The sequence below is a fragment of the Mustela erminea genome, chromosome 20 (assembly GCF_009829155.1).
Source record: "Mustela erminea isolate mMusErm1 chromosome 20, mMusErm1.Pri, whole genome shotgun sequence".
NCBI classification, from domain to species: domain Eukaryota; kingdom Metazoa; phylum Chordata; class Mammalia; order Carnivora; family Mustelidae; genus Mustela; species Mustela erminea.
In genome coordinates, this window is record NC_045633.1 from 28,006,516 (window position 1) to 28,025,207 (window position 18,692).

Sequence of the window (18,692 nt, forward strand, 5' to 3'; positions counted from 1 at the left end):
CAAGAGAGCAGGCCTGGTATCTGTGGGCCAGCGTTCGGATTCTCCTGTCGCAGAGAGAAATGGCTTTTTCCATCCAGATGCTGCGGCCCCTATCAGGCATGAGGACCAGCAGTCCAAGATTTTTACGCCTCTGAATGGAAGCACGTTCTTTTTCATAAATATATTTTTTTAAGATTTTATTTATTTATTCAACAGGCAGAGATCACAGGTGGGCAGAGAGGCAGGCAGAGAGAGAGGTGGGGGGGAAGCAGGCTCCCCGCGGAGCAGAGAGCCCAATGCGGGGCTCGATCCCAGGACCCTGAGATCATGACCTGAGCCCAAGGCAGAGGCTTTCACCCACTGAGCCAAAAGGGGAAAAAAATTGGCTCGAAGAATAGTGGCGTGCCGTCCGTTTGCGTGAGGACGGAAGACCATCCTTTTAAAACCAGTGTATCGTATTAGCTTGGAAAATCAGTTGGATACAGAGACAACGAATTCACTGGAAAGGCATCAACCTTCACCCGGCAATACAGGGAACACGCTCTGAAGTGTAGAATTTGGCCCGGCTCAGATACAGTGGTCGTCTTGTGGGTCTGAACCAGGTTTGGTACAGAGGACAGGGATGATGCGGGGCGGTCGGGGGGACTAGCGTCGTCGTCACGCTGCGTGATCAGTGGGTTGCTTCAGCTCAGGAGGGCAGATGCTCGCCTCGCAAAAATAATAAACCTGAGAAACAGATCACGTGGCTTGATTTGATATCGGCAAGGCCTCCTCACTCCTTAAAGGTTACCGGAATTAAATGAGTGGACGGTATCCGTGTTCGGGGTGTAGATAGACCAGCCTCGTGGGCAAATCAGGGGGAGTCTTACTAGGGGAGTTGGAAAGTTCTTCTGCAGCCTCGCTGTTGTGAGGTGGTTGTTTCTTGTGTTTTTTTTTTAATTAAAAAAATGACAGTCGTAATAAAGATGATTATGGTAATGGCTCTCCAGTGCTGCTTAAGGATCCATCAGCCCAGTTAAGGGAGGAGATTTAAGGTGCAGCAGGGGGGCAGCTCACTGTTAGGAAGGGCTCGGGCACTTGATGGCTCATCTTTTTGAAAAATGCCACTAATAATTAGAGAGTTTGATATTCCGCTTTATGGTTTGTAGCACAAATCAATGCTCCGGAATCCCCCCTGCCCCCCCCCCATTCACACAAATCAGACACGTTCCTCCCACCCCTTCCTCCTTGATACAGGCTTTCTCCCCACCTCCCCCCCCGCCCCGCCCCCCAGCTGAAGAAGAGACCAGCAGGCGGCAGAGCCTCGGACTTACCTGAACCAGGCAGCAGAGACAACAGTGAGTACTGTGAACGCTTAGGTTCTCCGCTCCCCGCTCCCCCCCAACCCGGTGATAGTCCTTCCGGAGCACAGATTTATGCTGTTCTGCCAAAAGTCACTGATCGATGCATGCGCTTGTGGTTCAAATGATGTCAGCTAAGAACTTTTAATAACGTGGGGGAAATACCGCGTACAGGGAAGTGACTCGAAACAGGTAAGCCAGGAGGCAGAACATGCGGGCGCGCACACAGGGCTGGCGGGGGCGGCGCGTGCCCGTGCGCACTCAGGGAAATGCGCTCACCTGTTGGAAAGTAGTCCGTGGTGAGATGAGGCCTGCGACTCATCTCTTTTTTTGTAAATCCTTCGTGATTTTCTCCAACGAACATACGTTGCATTTCTAAGCAGGAGAAGTGTCCTTTCTTACGATGAACTAGAACAGCCATGGGAAAGGCTCTCCGGTATTCCTACCCACCCAGCCCCCTCCGTGCCCCCTTTCTCTGATGATTGATTTCTGTGGCTCATTCAGGCCCCCTTTACTCCATTCCTGCCGTGCTGGCTTGTTGCTTGGTAACAATCATTTTTACTGATTGCCGGCTTCTCGTCCGCGCTCGTTAGCGAGGCTGCGTTGCGGTGCCATCTGCTGCGAAAGGGTCTTCTGTCTAGGGCGGTCAACCAGACCATCTCGTCTTCTCGGTTATCATACCTTCCACCTTATGAGGCGTGAGGGCTGCTGCCAGCTTCCCAAAACATTGCATTTCGTTAACTTCCCCACCAGAGTAGCAGCTTGCAGGTTCTAGGGCCCTAGTTTTCACTTCCACACCCAGGCGTGAAATCTCTCCTCTTCAGCTGCCCCCCATGGGGCCGCTGGTTCTCAGCATGTGTTCTCTGCCCCTCTGTGGCAGGTGCATTCTGGCTGCCTCCCTAGCAGCCCCTTCCCTACCCCCCCCTTTTCCTGCCCAGAGAACTCCACTTTTGTCCAGATACCTACCCCGCTCTCCACTGCAGGAGCAGTGGGGCCCAGCTCGCAAGAGAGCATCACGACTGAGCTAAGAAAAGCGTGGTGGTGGGTCCCGCAGCCCTTGCCTGGACGTAGTTTGGGCACAGGTACGGAGGGTAATTTTGGCCAACAAGACATGAAGGGAGGCGCGCCTGGGTGGCTCAGTGGGTTAAAGCCTCTGCCTTCAGCTCAGGTCATGATCCCAGGGTCCTGGGATCGAATCCCGCATCGGGCTCTCTGCTCGGCAGGGAGCCTGCTTCCTCCTCTCTCTCTCTGCCTGCCTCTCTGCCTACTTGTGATCTCTGTCTGTCAAATAAATAAATAAAAATCTTTAAAAAAAAGATGAATGTTGAAATATTAAAAAAAAAAAAAAAAAAAAAAAAAAAGACATGAAGGGAAGTGGGCTGGAGAGGGAGAAAAGTGTCTCTGTTCCGAAAAAGGGATGCGCGAAGCAAACGTGGTCTCCAGATCCTGGTTTGGGAGGACAGGGGGCCTAAGGCCCCTGCAGCCACCTCAGAAGCCCCAGAGTCAGCACGTCAAGGCCACAAGAGCCACATGGTGGAGAGAAACTGAGTGCCCGGTGGTGCCACAGAGTTAGCAAATCCACACACCCAAGGCCCAGCCTTTCTCCTGAGTCCTTACATGTGAGGCCATAAGTCCCCTTTGTGTCGGAGCCACATGGGGTCAGGTTTTCTGTTCTTCACAGTTAAAGCCTTCTAACCAAGCCAGTGCTGAAGTTAGACGTGTGTGCGTGATGTAGACCCCCGGTCACCGTCACGGAGGGTGCCTCACGGGTCCTGGGCTCTCCAGCCCACTCACACCATGATCCCGGCACAGTTTGAGCAGGTGCCCCTTCTTTCTCTCCAGAGTACCCCAGTTTCGGATGATCGATGCTACTTCTGGGTCGAGATATGTCCCCACGATTGTCGTATGTCAAAACCCTGCCTCGAGCACCTCTGAGTGTGGCCTTACTTGGAAGCAGGGTCACGACAGGTGTAATTCGTTAGAACGGAACCGCTCAGGGGGAGGGTGGCCCCGGATCCAGTATGACTGGGATTCTTATGGAAAGGGGAAATTTGGAAATGGGTCCTCCCCTAGCTCCTGTGCCTCGGTCTCAGACTTCCGGCCTCCAGACTGAGACAACACTTCTCTGTGGATTAAGCCACTCGGTTTGGGGTACGTTGTTTCGGCAGCCCCGGGACACTCATCCAGTCATCCTGCCTACACGCCGTGTCTGAGGAGGAAGGAATCTTCCAGCTGCCAGTGACCTGAGCTGTTAGCATTTGAGAGGAGCCTTGAGGAAGGCCTGGACGTCACAGGCCGGGATGGTGCGTGGAGAGAGGGCCTGACTCATGAGCCCTCTGCTAACCCAGTGCAGCCCAGCGAGCCCACACCCCGTGCAGCAGAAGGGGGACAGGCAAAGGGACACGTGCTGGCCAGCGGCCTCTTTCCCTTTCAAAGAACCTTCTTGGGAGAATAGCCAACAGTTCCAGTTTGCCCGGGACCATGGGGTCTCCCAGGATGCAGGACTCTCGTCACTACACCCAAGAAAGTCTAGGCAGACTGGAACGCTTCGGTCATCCTGAGCCCTGTGACCTGTGCCGAAGCACATGAAGCGCAGTGACCTTGAGTGGCTGCCCCTGGCCTCAAGGAAGGCTCAGGGCCATCCCAGGCAACACCGGAGTTGTGCGAGTTAGGAGGAAGTGCAGAACAGGCACGGAGGAGCTTGCTAGTGCTTCTGCCCTCGTAACTGCAGCCTGTGGTCCTGACCCACCCCGCAGCACCACCCGCGAGCACGTGACTGCCGGCAGCACCGGACCAGAGCCACGACTGCCCACGGTGGCTTCCCGGGGGCCGTGCGGCCCGATCTCCTCACTCCAACACCGCTTCACCTCTGGTATCCTAGAGAGGAGAGCCCCCTCCCCCCTGGAGCGTTGTAAGTCTTCGATGGCTAGTTCAAGTCTGTAGGGGAGGGGCCGGACAGTCAGGTCCCACGCGCGAGAGTAGCTGCTGCGTGATCGTCGGCCCACAGAGAAACATGCAGGTGTCATAGGAATCCCGTTTGTTTCTCTGTGCGTGGGGTCAAGCATGGCTTTTTCCCAAGTGGGAATCAGCAGTTTTCATTCTTAGTTTTGAGAGACGTTCAGGGATCCTGGGTCCTGTACTCTGTTCCTTCTTCCTTTCTTTCCTATCTTTTGCTGTGTTCTGTTTTGTTTTGGGGGTTTTTTGTGTGTGTGTGTGCTTTTCTCAAACGTTATCCTTTTATTCTTGGTTTATTCTAAATACCCTTGAGGACCTGCATTTGCTGCTTTTGGCGTGGCAAGAAAACGCTCACCCGGGAGGATTTCCAACCTGGTGAGTGGATGTGCCCTCGCCCTTCAACTTCGGCAGCTCGCGGCTCATTCTCCAGGGCACCGACAGACATACAAAGAGGGAAGCAAAATCTTACTAATTTAGTCCTTTTCCATTAGCATGAGCTCTGTGAGACTCTCTTAGCCAGCTTGCCTTTCCCTCTGATGCTGTGATTGGGTAAACAGCGGAGGGGAAATACGACCGGTGGATACCGGACACCGGGAGATGCTGGGCTGTGTGGGTGTCGTGTGAGTTCCGCGGCCTCCCCGCACCGCGTCCGCGGCAAAGGTACGCGCAGAACGGGAGGCCAGCATCTCGTCTGCTTTCAGTGACCCCCGATCGGAGTGCGTCTGGCCCAGCCATGCTTTTGATAAATGGCTGGGCGTTGGGCTGGAAGCCAGGGCTTCTGGAATTCCATTTCCTTCTCTAAGCTACGCATTTCTTCACAGATGTGGGGAGCTGCGTTCGCTGCTTCCTTTCCTCCCACTTCGAAACCGAGACTGTGGTCATGTGCGTTTGGAAGTGGGTGAGAAGCAGGCAGCCGCCCCCTGTGGTGCCGCGTCCGGGACGTCCAGTCTCATTTTGTCTCACTGTGTGTGGCTCCATCTTCTTCCCTGTACAGACCTTGGGGGATTTCTGGTTGCGCTCTACACTTGGGTCTGTGTCTATTTTATTGAGCTTGGGTTCTGATGATAACCATTGGTTGAAACATATGAGATTAGTGACCGTTGGCCAGAGGTGACCCTTCTTGAACAGCAGTGGGGTGATTGGGCCTGATGACGAGTAGCACACTGATATCTGGCTTCCCTGCCAGGCGCTGCAGTGTGCCCTCTACACACAGGACCCCCCCCCCCAATCTACAACAGAGGTTTATAGGAAATGGGAAACTGAGGGACAGGAGGGAGTGAGTAACTTGCAGGCAATTTAAGTGTGGGAGCCGCACCTGGAACCTGAGGGGGTTGTCCACGCGCCCACCACCCTTCTGAGCCATCAGCTCTCCTAACCGAGGGAGCAGAGCGTATTGTCACCTGTGTGGGTGACAAAGCATTTTGTAGGAAGCATTAAGGGAAAACTTTTTGCCTGTGTATTTTAGAAAATTCCCCTTCCCCTAATAAATTTCAGCAATCCGCAAGGAGCAGGGGGTACAAAGAGCCCAAGCAGGCTTTGACAACACCCTGGTCTGGCAGCTAAACAAGCCGGGGGGCCTCGGGTGACCCTTTCACTTCTTTAAACCTTGGTTCACTTGTCTGCACTGTCAAACAGGGCTGGTGATCACGCTTTCACGGGGTCGTTTAGAGAACAAACTAAGATGGGCGAGGTGCCTAGCACAGTGGCCGGCATACAGCAAGCACACAATAAATGTTAACGGAAATAAAGTATGATGCAGCGCATCGCCAAAGGGAGAGATCTGCTTTGGGGACTAGTTGGGTTCATTTTTCACCAGCAGCTTCCATGGGCTGTGACAACACTTCAGATCTAGTCTCTGTCCTCCCAGCTGCCGAACCAGGACAACAGTGGCCTCCAGCCACCTTGTGCGGATGGACGAGAAGCTGCCGGAGGTCTTGGGGAAGATCACGTCCTCATAGGCACACCCTATCTGAAGGGTAGCCTCCTGGTTATAAACAGATGTGACAGGGACGCCTGGGTGGCTCAGTTGGTTAAACAGCTGCCTTCTGCTCAGGTCATGATCCCAGCATCCTGGGATCGAGTCCCACATCGGGCTCCTTGCTCGGCAGGGAGCCTGCTTCTCCCTCTGCCTCTGCCTGCCATTCTGTCTGCCTGTGCTCGCTCTCGCTCGCTCTCTCTTTCTGACAAATAAATAAAATCTTTAAAAAAAAAAAAAACCAGATGTGACAGCACCTCCCTCCGTTTTGGCATCTGCTTGCAAATCAGATTAAAACAGCCCCCACCCCACTTAAAAGACTTCGAACAAGACAGAAGCAAAGTATTGTTTTAAGACACAAAGACATGGTCCCCAACAAGACATGGGCAGGAGGTTTCCTGGTGTCTAAATTTGTATCTTGTTCTGTCTGCATTTATTTCTGGACCTAGCCCAGCCTCGTGTGCCCTTGCGTGGAGGCCACTGGGACTGCAGAACTGAACTCACCAGCCTCTAGCTGATGCTAGAGCTTCTGAGGAGGGAGGAGAGAAAGGGAAGAGTTCTAGAAGGGGCCCTCAGGCCGCCCCGAGATGCTTTCTCCTCCAAAATTTTCCCTTCTTACCCATTTCCCAGACACAGAATCATTCATCGTGAGGCTTTCTCTAAGCACCAGGCTTGGGGTTCATCCTTAATGTCCTTGTTCATGCCGATCGGGCTTGATTGTAGGAATCAAGTTTAAAAAAAAAAAAAAGGGAAACCAGCCCACTAGTTGATAGACATGTGGATCGTTTCCAGTTCGGGTTTTATGAATAATTCTGCTGTGAACATTCACGGAGAAGTCTGTGGCATGTGCGTTCATTTCTTTTGAACAGATTCCCCAGGGTGGAGGTGCAGGGCTGAACCCTGAGTGTACGTTATAACTTTTCACTACGCTGTTCTCCCGAGCGAGGACTGGCTGCCGTTGTGAGCGGCGGAAACATTCTAAATAATATCAAAAGACCGGACGGGGTGACAGGTCGTCAGACTGCACTCACGGGGTGAAGTTGAATTTCTGCCTCCATAACATTGCTAAAAAGTGAGAATCTTGGGGCGCCTGGGTGGCTCAGTGGGTTGAAAAACCTCTGCCTTTGGCTTAGGACAGGATCTCAGGGTCCTGGGATCGAGCCCCACATGGGGCTCTCTGCTCAACAGGGAGCCTGCTTCCCTTCTCTCTCTGCCTACCTCTCTGCCTACTTGTGATCTCTGTCTGTCAAAGAAATAAATGAAATCTTAAAAAAAAGAAAAAAAAAAGTGAGAACCTGAACACCGGCCAGAAACATGGTCCGATTACAGCATTGTTGGGATTCTTCTACGGGTAATGACACAGCGGCTGTTTATTTATTTATTTTAAACAAACTCTTGTCTCGGAGAGACACCCGTGGAGTTACAGGAAATGATATAATGCCTGAGATATGCTCCGAAATGATTCAGGAGGATTTGGGGGGTGCTTATAGATGAGATAAGCCTGACCCTACCTGGATCCTCAGGGAAGCTGGGTGATGGGTCCGTGGAGGTTTATTTTTTTCCTTCCCCTTTCTGTACGAGTCTGATGTGTTTCCACATTTCGGAGTTTGCAAAGATGGACTTAAAGAGTCTCTCAAAAGAGCTGAATTGGCGGAGTCCTCCAGTGGTCGCTGACGAAATCAGGTTGGAATGAGGCAGTGGATGCGTACTGTTTCTGCCTGCTCAGCACACCCTCCCCTTCCCGCTCACAGTGGCTAGACTTTGCTTGGAGGACCGGCCGCCCTCTGCTTGTGTCTTCGAGGTCTGCCCACCTTTGGCCCAGACCTGGATCCAGAGCCCCTGCTGGCCGGCCAGCTGCCGTCCCCAGCTGCCGTTCCTGCACACAAGGGATAGTGCAAGAAGGGGAGAAGCCTGAGCTGTTCTATCCCCAGGGGCCCCCACTGCTCCCCCTTCCCCCACAAGAGAACAGCCTTGGGGAGCTGCTGCTCTAAATTCCCACGGCGGCTGACTCCCACCCTTTTTGGAAGCCCGGACCTTGGCTCTCTTTGGTCCTGTGAACTGCCCAGCAACACATGGATGAATTCCCTTCTTGTTTAAGTTGGCCGGCGTTGGTTCCCATGGCCAAAGACCAAAGCACCCTGGGGCAGACACCGCGCATGGCTCGGCACACGCTCTGCACATCCCTTCGACGTCTACACCTCCCTCCCGTGGCAGATTCAGCTACGGGCGCAGGCCACTTGGACACAGCGACTTGCACAAGGTGATCTGACAAGTAAGAGAGGAAGGAATCCCCACGCCACAGAGACACCAAACTGAGAGCTAGGAGTCCTCGCTGTGCTCAAACACAAATGGAAAGCATCGTCAGGAAAACAGAAATATCTACCGGACCCAAAAAGGGTCGCTGGCCTCTAACATACCATCCCGCAGAAATAGAATGTGAGACACAGATGTACTTCTAAATATTCTACGAGCTGCATTAAGAGGGTGAAAATAAGTAAGTGACTTTAATTTTAGTGTTACACTATTTAACCCAGTATGCCCCAAATATTATCATTTCAAACTGTAACCCATATAAAAACTATGAATGTATCAATCATATGTTGCCTTTTTTGTAACTAAGTCTTTGAAATCCTTTGTCTAGTGTACTTGACACTTTCAGCATATCTCTGGACCAGCCACATTTCACATGCTCAGTGGCTGCGTGGGACCGGTGGCTGCATGTTGGAAACTCAGGGGCTGGAAGCTGTCCCTCACGCATTCCTGCACATGTCGGGGAACGCGAACCCTTAGAACGGCCACCGCATCGCCATGCCGTAGTGCTTCCCTGTCCGGGCTCTGACCTGAGGCCGGGAAGCTGGGGGGACCCTGTTCACCAGGTGCAGAGGTGATCCACGGGGCCCTTCAGACCTCTCTCCAGAAGAGCTAGCACTCGAGCTCTTAGGGGATCGAGCCGTCTGCGATGGGGGTGGACGCTCAAACCTTTGCTGAGAAGCAGAAACAGAGCTGCTGAACCATCACTTATCCTCACTTCCCGCTCCCAGTCCCGCGTGCCAGGGCCATAGACACACCACGGTTCCATCCACACTGCGCGAGAAAGGCGAGCACGCAGGAAATGAACGGCTCTTCTCAGACCCCTCCGAGAAGCGAGGCCCCAGGGCAGACCTCTGTCCACACACCGGGAGACAGGCAGTGGACGCAGAGAGCCACAGCTGCCCAGAGTGCAAGCCCGAGAACAGGAAGCAGAGGGGGAACCCGCAGGGGTCAGGAAAGCCACCCCTCGACGACACTGGACACGTCTGGGAGCTGAAAAGTCTCGATCCTGGGGACGTCCTGAGACTTTCGCGAGTTTCCCCACCCCATCAGGTCTTCATGGTGAAGATCAGAAGAAAATACCTACCCTGGCCATGTCCATCGTGCAATGCTCTCGTAATCCGTCCAGAGTGCTCCCCGGGGGGTGCCCTCCCGTACTGAGCTGGCCTGACCTTGTAACCACGGGGATGTGGTCGACACGGCAGGGTGGGGCTTCCGAGGGTCATACAGAGACTGTGCGGCCCTCCCTCTGCTCTCTCTTGGATGCTTCCTCCTAAGGGAAGCCAGCCACCCTGCCCCCACCCCGCCTGTGGGGAGGACCTCCCCAGCTGGGGAGCGACATCTTGACAGAGACCCTCAAGCCAGAACCGCCTGGCTAAATCATTCCCCAGTCCCTGACCTACAGAAACTGGGAGGTGACATGTGTGTTTCTGACGGAAGCCACGGCCTGTGGAAGCCACTGATCACACAGCAGTCGATGAGTCACACCCAGCCGGCCCCTTTTCCCAAGTGCCAGTACCAGGGTATCCCGCCAAGAGAACTTTCCACCCGAGCCTTGGTTTCGTCCTGTGTTGCCGAAGTCAGACACAGCTTTTCCGAACTGGTGTTTCAGGAAGGACAGGGTGGTAGGCTGTAAAAGAAAAACAAGTCAGCCTGCTCCCAGGGAGCTCTGCACGCAGCCAGGCTCACATCTCTTGGGTTCTTGGGCTGCCATCTCAAACCCCGCAAGGCAGGGCTCCGATGGAGGACTGTTCTGTCTCTCGCGCTCTCTGTTTCTCTCTGGCTGTCTTTTGCAGTCCCGTCCAGTAAGGGCCCGAGGTCTCGTGGCTGCGTGACGGGAGGCCCTCGGAACTCAGCAAAGAGGCAGGAAGCAGCCCCGGGGCCGCAGGAAGGATCCCAGGAGGATATGATAGCAGCAGGAAGAGACACTCGGCAGACAGGAAAAGGATGAGAAGACGGTGGTCTGTGTTCCCCGGGAATTTGACAGATGTTAAGAGAGTTCCCACCCCTCCAGGAGGCTGGTGTGGACCAGCAGCTTCCAAACTCGGAGGCTTCTCCTCCTCGGCCCCACCAGCCAGCTCTGGGGCTGAAGGTTCCCTCAGCCTCCTGTCTCATGCCGGGGCTCTGCTCTGCTTCTTTGCACGTATCTGCCCCAAGACCAAGTGAAAACCCCTCAGAGCTGCCTGGGCTCCCCACCGGCCTTTCTTTGTGGGTTTTGTGCAGCTACTCTGCGCAGGGCGTGAATCCGGACTTTGAAAGATAAAGAGAAGAGCAACCAGAAGCCAGCAGCCCAGCCTCACCCCGCCCTCGGAGCAGCGCAGCCCGTAGAACTTTCTGTAATGATGGGAATGTTCTTTATCTGCAGCGATCAGCACGGCAGCCACGCAGCTGTCCAGATCCTGCACTGGAAACATGGCCCATGCCCACGGAGGAGCGGAAAGTTTCATTTTCCTTCATTTTAATTAGAATATACATATAGACAGCCAGTCGTGGCTCATGGTTTCTGAATTGGGCAGCCTGGTTCTTAATCCTTGACGGGGGTCTGTAAACACAAGCTCTGTAGAGTTGTTTCACAATTTGTAAAAAGGTACTATTTACATAACAGTAAAATTCACTTTTCTGAGTGTACAGTTTTGCTACTTTGGACAGACACACAGAGTCACACAGTTGCCACCACCATCACCAACCCCCCCCAACAAAAAAAATTCCCACGTGTCATTTTATGCTCAGCCTCTCCCCAGCCCCCCAGCCCCCACTCACCTGCTTCCATCTCTTGAGTTGTACTTCGCCCAGAATGTCCCAGAAGAGAAAGCACACGCAGCGCATCGGGGGAGTTCCTCCGTGTCGTTTCACACTTTGCTCCTTTTCCTGGGGCCGCAAAGCCCATCACGTGACTGTACGGCAGTTTGTTTACCCCGTTCCCGGCTGAGGTTCATCTGGGCGGTTGGGGTGTTTCCAGTGCTCAGTGGTGAGTATTTGTGTACAGGTCCTTGTGTCAACACAAGTTTTCGCTTCACTTGGGTTCAAGCCTAGCGATGGGACTGCCAGCCATCAGGTCAGTCTGCTGACCTCCACGAGAACCCGCCAGACCGTTTTCTCAAACACCCGCTATGCCGGGGGGCCTGCCACCCCTCCTCGTTGGCAACAACAGATGGCTTCATCATTTCCTTTAAGTAATTTTAATAGGTGTCCAGTAGTATCTTCCTGTCGTTTTAGCTGGCTTCTAACAAGCAATGAAGTTGAGCATCTTTTCCTGTGCTTGTCTGTGATCGATGTATCTTCTTGGAGAAATAATGTGTTCCCATATCTTGTCTTGTCTTTCTTTCTTTTTTTTAATGAGTTCATTCTCCAGATAGCTCACTGCCTCTTTCCAACACAGCCTTAATGGTCACCTCCCAATTCGGCCTCCTTGTCGATGGTTTAGTGCCTTGGAGTTAATTTCTGTTCCTTCCTGTTTCCACAGCCAGCTCCAGTGGCTTCTAACAGGGTAAGAGCCTGCGTATCTTGGATCCCAAAGGTTGACAAGGCTCTCCCCGGCCAGCCGTTCATTGCTCCTTTCTTGAGCACGTGCTTTCTGGACCAGGTTCAGCGTGCCCTCTAGACTAGGACAGAGCAAGAACCCACTGTCCTCAGTGGTCCTTACTGGCCCTTTCCTTATGCCCTCTGCCGACTCTGTCAGTATATCAAGCCGCTGGCTATTGGAGGAAGGAATTGCAAATGATGGGGTTCCGGACTTGGCAGGGTCACCTGGCATCAGCCCTGTGAGCTCCTGGTGTTAGCACACGCAGGTTCTTGGTCCTCGGGAAAAGATTCCTATAACTTAGGTTGTGCATAAGTCTTCACGCGTCATAATCCAGAAGGGCCTGGAGGTACACATGGACCACTTGTCCTCAAACAGACCTGGCATTAAAATGCAAGAAGTCCCCTCAGATGAGCCAGAAGAAAGAAACTTGGAGGTTGCATGTAAATCCCTTGCTCTTAAAAATATAGATCCCACTGTAAAATAGACCACGCGAATTTCACCGGCTTAACTGTCTTAAATGTATAGTGCGGTGGTGTTGAGTACAGTCACAGTACTGGGCAACCATCACCACCATGCAGCACCAAAACCCCTTTAATCTTGCAAAACCCAAACTCTGTCCACATTAGCTCTCCATTCTCTACCGCTTCACCCAGCCCCTGAGGTCCACCCTTCCACTGCCCGTGTCTAAGACCTTGACCACTCTCGGGACGGGACGTGTCTTTCTGTGGCTGCGAGCTTCCTCCACGTGGTGTCAGTTGGCTTCCTTTTCAAGGCTGAGCGCTATTCCCTTGCCTGTGTATCCCACGTGTGTCGATGGAACTTTGGCTCATGCCTTTGGGAGTTGAAAATAATGCTGCTCTGAATGTGGGTGTACAAATACCTTTTCAAGACCCCGCTTTCCGTTCTTTTGGCTTTATACCTAGAAGTCTCATTGCTGGATCGTGTGGTCACTTTTTGTTTAATGTTTTGAAGAAGGACCATCCTGTTTTCTCAAGTGACTGCCCCATTCTACCTCCTTAACACCAGTGTGTTTCTAAATGCCTTTGGGTGACATAAGTATTGCCCGGATCCCCCAATGTCTGTCCACCTCACTCCTCCAACACCCCCTTGCCTGGGCCACCAGCTTCCCAACCGGCCACCCACGGTCACTGACCCCTTTCTGATGCAGACTCCACATACCAGGTGGTGATTCTATTTCAAATATGTGGGTCTACATGATGTCCTTCTGCCAATAACCCCTCACTGGTTTCCGTGGCTAGTGGAATAAGACCTAAATCCGGACATGACCCAAATGGCCCTAATCGGGTTCAGCTGACCTGGTCACTCTCGCTTCCATCCCCAGGGACTTGTCAATCCCCCCCGAGGGTGCCACGCTCCCTTCCTTAACAGGTGCTGTTGCATGGCTGGAATGCCACCCCCCAGATCAGCCTTGGACTTGCGTCATTCCTTAGGGACGAGATCCCGGACCCTGTTTTTACTGTCCTCCTCCCTCCATCAAGAAGGTTCTCTTGTTACAGCTTTTCATAAAAATATGTTCCTTGACCAACCCCGCCCCCCTACATTTGCCTATCTCCCTCTGTCTCTGTGTATTTGCTGAGGTGATGATTGGCCCAACATGGACTGCAGGTCCAGGGGAAAGTGAGTAAACAGACAAGCTTACCACCCTGGGGGCCCCATCTCCCCGCATACTCACAGGCCACCACCCAGCAATGCCTTGCAGGACTCGCCACATTTCTTACGGGACCAGACCGGCTGAAGGGGGAAGGCCTGACCAGCACACTGGAGCACTAAAGAGATCCGAGCCCCAATTCCACACTGGCCCGGCATCTGGCTCCCCATGAGCCAGCCGGTCAGCGGTTTGAAGGGCGAGGCGGTGGCTGGTGCCCAGAGTGCAGCCGCGAGATTTGAGCTGGCTGTTTGTTGAGTGAATAAATGACACTAGAAAGACACACGGGGCATTAGGGATCACAAGCATCTTTTGACAGACTTCAATTACAGTTCGAAAACCGTTCATTCCAGTGAATGTGACCTCAATTTAGGGTGGGCCGAGGGAGGGAGCGAGTCCGGTCCGGAGACTGCTGAGGTCACTCGTCCCGTCCCCAGGCAGCCTGGAGCAAAACTTTCCAGGGAGACTTTCAGGAGGTTCCCCTCCGCGACCCCTTCAGGCCGAGGCGGCAGCTGGGGCCGGGGGCGGCGGCGGGGTTAGGGCAGTGCGCCGGTCGGCGTGGACACCTCCCTGGCTCGCCACGGGAGCGCCAGCGGGAGGGGGCGCGCGCTCGTTCGGCCTCCGGCTCCGCTCCGCAGCGATCCGGTCCGGGATGCCGCGGCCGCCCGCGCCCCGCGGAGCCCCGCCCCCCGCCGCCGCGCCGCCGCCGGAGGCCGCTCGGAGCTGCGCGAACATGGCCGAAGTCGGCGAGGACAGCGGGGCCCGCGCCCTGCTGGCGCTGCGCTCGGCGCCCTGCAGCCCCGTGCTGTGCGCCGCCGCCGCCGCGGCCGCCGCCTTCCCCGCCGCCGCGGCCCCCGCGGCCCCGGCGCCCGGGCCCGCCGCCCCGTCGCCGCCGCCGCCCGCCCAGCCCCCGCCGCCGCCGCCACCGCCGCCGCCGCCGCCGCCGCTGCCGGGCGCGATCGCGGGGAGCGCGGGGGCCGCGGGCGCGGGGGGCGCGATCGCGGGGGCCGCGGGCGGCGGGGCGGCGGGCCCGGGCACGGGGGCCGCGGCGGGCGAGGCCCTGGTGGCCGCGGCGGCCGCCTCGGTGCGTCGGAGCCCCGGGCCCGCGCTGGCGCGCCTTGAGGGCCGCGAGTTCGAGTTCCTCATGCGGCAGCCCAGCGTCACCATCGGCCGCAACTCGTCGCAGGGCTCGGTGGACCTGAGCATGGGCCTGTCCAGCTTCATCTCGCGGCGCCACCTGCAGCTCACCTTCCAGGAGCCGCACTTCTACCTGCGCTGCCTCGGCAAGAACGGCGTCTTCGTGGACGGGGCCTTCCAGAGGCGCGGCGCGCCCGCCCTGCAGCTGCCCAAACAGTGAGTGCCACGGCCCCCGCCCGGCCTGGACCCCGGGCCACCCGTGGATCCCCGACTCGGCTGGACGCCAGGGTCACCAGGACCCTCGGCCCGACTCCGACTCGGGGTCGCTTTCGGCCTTTGACCCGGCATGGACCCGGAGGTCACCCTGGCCCGGGGCCCGACCACCCCCTGGATCCGTAGCCCGATTGGATAGACCCTGGGGTCACTCGAAGCCCGGGCCCGACCCCGCCCTGCCCTGCCCTGCCCGACACCAGAGACGGCTCCGACCCCGCCCAGCCGGGGCCTCAGGGACGCTCTCCGACCCAGGTCCGATCCGTGCTCAGTCTGGACCCCAGGTCCACTCCCGACCTCCAGCCTGCCGGGACCTTGGGCTCCGAGGGTCTCCTGGCCCCGCCTGGCCTAAACTATAAGGGTCACTTTTGCTTCTGCCAGTCCTGGACCAGAGGACTCCCCTGAGGCTCGGCCAGCCTGGGTCCCCAGGTTCACCCCATTCCCCACCAGGTCTGAATCCCAGGTCGACCCTGCACGCACTCCTGAAAAGGGTGGCATCAGGTGGTTTCAGTGTTGGAGATGTGCCCCCCACTTCCCCACAGTGGGGTTTCAGGTCTGAATGGCAGTGACTTGGGCTGGGAACAGACGTTCCCATCCCCGGGGCCGGGGTCCAGGACAGGAAGTGCTGACTCTCCAATGTCCCTGGAGATGAAGCTTCTGGGACAGGACAGTGGTACCCAGCACGCAGGCTTTCCTAGCACAGTTGGGGTTCCTGGGCCGAAAGGGAAAACGGCAGGCAGGGATGGGGGCCAGGGCAGGGAGAAGGCAGCCCCCAGCAGCCATAGGGATGGCTGGGCCCCAGTTGCCGCATGGGTACTTTTAGGGACATTGACTCACTTTCCCTTGTCTTCTGGTTCCCATGTCCGCTTTTCTCTGCCATGGGCTGTGCCCCGTGATCCTTGCTTTCTCAGGATCTGTTGATCAGGAGAGGACTTATTTAACTACTGTGCTTCCTCTTTGGGCACTTTCTGTTTCTGTGTAGTAAGTGCCTTGAACCCCTCACTAGTGTTTATATTTCTCCAGTGGGCTTCCTGTTCCCTCCTTGTCTCTGATGGTCTAGTTATGCTTCTGTGAGAGAGTCTGGGGGATTTTTGCTGGGGTGATTCCCAGCGACCAAAGCTTGCTTCTGTAAACTTCTCCCCTCTCTAGGGTCTCGCTGTGTTTGGTTGTAAATATTGCATTGGTTTCCCAGTGCAGCCTCAACAATGACTCACTCCTGCTTAGGATGTGAGAGGGACAGCATACCTTTATTTTACAAAGGTGAAAGGTATGTATTTCGGTAAAGTCGGGGCTTGGTGAGTAACAAAGTTATTCTGTTTTATCTTTGTTACTACTTTGTTCTCTTTTCCTAACCTGCTCAGTGTCTGTTCTGGGCCATTAAATACATTTCAGGGCCAACCACTCACTCCTCTGGTGAGAAAGTGACAGGCAGAACAGCCGCATCCCTGCCCTGCCCCCAGGCTCTCAGAGGCCTGTTCCGCTGATGTACCTTTCCATGATTCAGTGGGATTTTTAGAGCTCCCTGCTCACCTGCTGTGTAGGTCCGCTCCTGACTGGGGCCGAGCTTACTGAATCTGGTGCCCTTTAGTTTGTTCTCTAACTGGAGGGGAAGGAATGCCAGCTTGCGGAGGCCTCAGATCATCCTCTGAATAGGCCAGTACCAGGTCCGTCATTTACACCGTGTCGTGGGAGCTGGTGGACCCCCGGCTGGTTTGTGTTCAAGGGGCTTGACTTCTGGGTGGGCACGTCGTGGAGCTCTGTGCTCTGGCCAACGGCCTGAGCCCTTGACTGCTCTCTGACCATATTCTTTGCCCCACTGTGCCTGTGTTTGCCTTCGGCTGGGCTTCTGAGCAATCTCCACGTAGGCAGTGATGTAAAATGCATGAGAACAGAACGACCAGGCAGGAGGAGAACCGTTCAGGGGGCATCTGTGTCTCCCTCCTCCTGCTTGCTTCTGAAAATTGGCCGAGCCTGTGGACCTGTGCGTTTAGCGGTTGGAGCTAGCTTACGGTTTTTTCTGTTTTAGAGAGTGTAAACCTGAGTAGTCCTATATGTGGAGTGGGCTGTTGTAAACTCCTTTTTTAGCGCTGGATCAAGGCTCTTTGGCCTATCACATAGAAAGCAATCAAGAAATTTTAATGAATTTAATGCAAGGAAGTTGAATGTGTACGTTTTTGTTACTCCAAAGTGGGAAATTTATTACTGGCTTTTAAAGAAGGGTAGTAATTACTGTCCATTTCCTCTCGGGCGTTGGTACGTGGTTTTGCCTTTAATGTTTGAAGCTATGAATTTCTTTACCATAAATTAATTAATTTTTAAAGATTGTATTCATTTATTTGACAGAGACACAGCAAGAGCGGGAACATAAGCAGGGAATGTGGGAGAGGGAGAGGCAGGCTTCCCGCCGAGCAGGGAGCCCGATGTGGGGCTCGATCCCAGGACCCTGGGATCGTGACCTGAGCCAAAGACACACGCTTAATGGCTTGAGCCACCCAGGCGGCCCCCATAAATTAAAAATTCTTGTGGTACTGGGCAATTCATGGACTTGATATGCTTGGATTTAGTGGAGTGTGGTGCATGAGCCTTGAAGTTGTTTTGTTTTGTTAGCGTTGTGATGATATGCATGCCAGTTCCTGATAGGTGACGTCCGTCCTGGGAGGCGTTGCTCACTCCCAGGGACAGCTCCCACGATGCCTTTCCTCCCTCTTCTTTCCTACTGCAGAAAGCGTGTGCTTAAGATGAATACCAGAATTTACCCCCATTTATTACTACAAGTACGTTCTTCCCCAAAGATCAGTATTTTTAAATTATTGGCGGGAAGACCCTTCCTTGTGACCCATCCAGAAGAGATCTTGCTCTCCTGCCGTGTGGCCACACTGTGCCGCGTCCCCTGGACACTCCCAGGGAGGGAGTGCACATCCGTTATAACTCAGCCCCCACCTGACTTGACTCAGCAAAGGCTTCTGGGCCCCAAGTCTAGCATTTATTTCTTCCAGCCCGCGAGCTCCCTGAGGGCTGGGCTGAGAATAGCTCTCTTTCACCCAGGACAGTAACTGGCTGGCAGGAGGTGCACAACTGAATTGTGTTTGTTGAATGAACATAGGAGTTAACTGAATGAATTTGCAGCTTCCGGGGGTGTGGAGGAAGCAATGTCATCGATTTCGCTTGGTTTTCAGAGGTGGCAAGTCAGCTTCCCTCTGGGCTGTGTGGCCCGCCCTCTCTGGGTACACGGGCCAGCGTGGTTCCTGGTGACTGTGGTCCTTTATACCGTCAGATTTAGAATTGGATGTGAACTACACAGAAACAGGCCCATACACAGCCCCTCACTTGCTCTTCCCTCTTTTTTTTTTTTTTTAAACATGTTTGTAATAGATGTGAACTACTCGATTGATTACAGTAAAAACAAGACTTCTGTTTGTGGTAGCCTCGGTGAGTGGTAAGGTCATGGGATTCTTTCTTTTCTTTTTACTTTTCTGCATTTCCCAGACTTTCTGCGATGAGCATGGCTCTTTTTTCCTTTTTTAACACTTTCTGTTA

The 18,692-nt window shown here is 54.5% G+C and overlaps 1 protein-coding gene and 1 long non-coding RNA gene across 6 annotated transcripts in view; one reads left to right on the forward strand and one right to left on the reverse strand.

The window, feature by feature from the left end:
* Window positions 1-8,889: 8,889 nt before the first annotated feature.
* Window positions 8,890-16,180, reverse strand: LOC116581533. Of its 4 annotated transcripts, none has more exons than XR_004282093.1 (3): window positions 15,993-16,180; window positions 13,776-14,020; window positions 8,890-12,914 (listed from the first exon to the last, which is right to left on the reverse strand). It is a non-coding gene; the product is annotated as an uncharacterized LOC116581533 (long non-coding RNA). The 4 variants fall into 4 exon arrangements; XR_004282095.1 differs by lacking the exon at window positions 15,993-16,180 and having other exon boundaries at window positions 8,890-12,459; window positions 12,774-12,914; window positions 13,776-14,437; XR_004282094.1 differs by lacking the exon at window positions 15,993-16,180 and having other exon boundaries at window positions 8,890-11,116; window positions 11,320-12,914; window positions 13,776-14,428.
* FOXK1 (forkhead box K1) overlaps window positions 14,458-18,692 on the forward strand; it is a 62,571-nt gene continuing 58,336 nt past the window's right edge. For both annotated transcript variants that reach the window (XR_004282091.1, XM_032328738.1), the window contains exon 1: window positions 14,458-15,101. Coding sequence is in view for 1 of the 2 variants with exons in the window: in XM_032328738.1 (XP_032184629.1) it covers window positions 14,482-15,101 (620 nt within the window). In the remaining variant the exon portion in view is untranslated. The remainder of the gene's footprint in view (window positions 15,102-18,692) is intronic.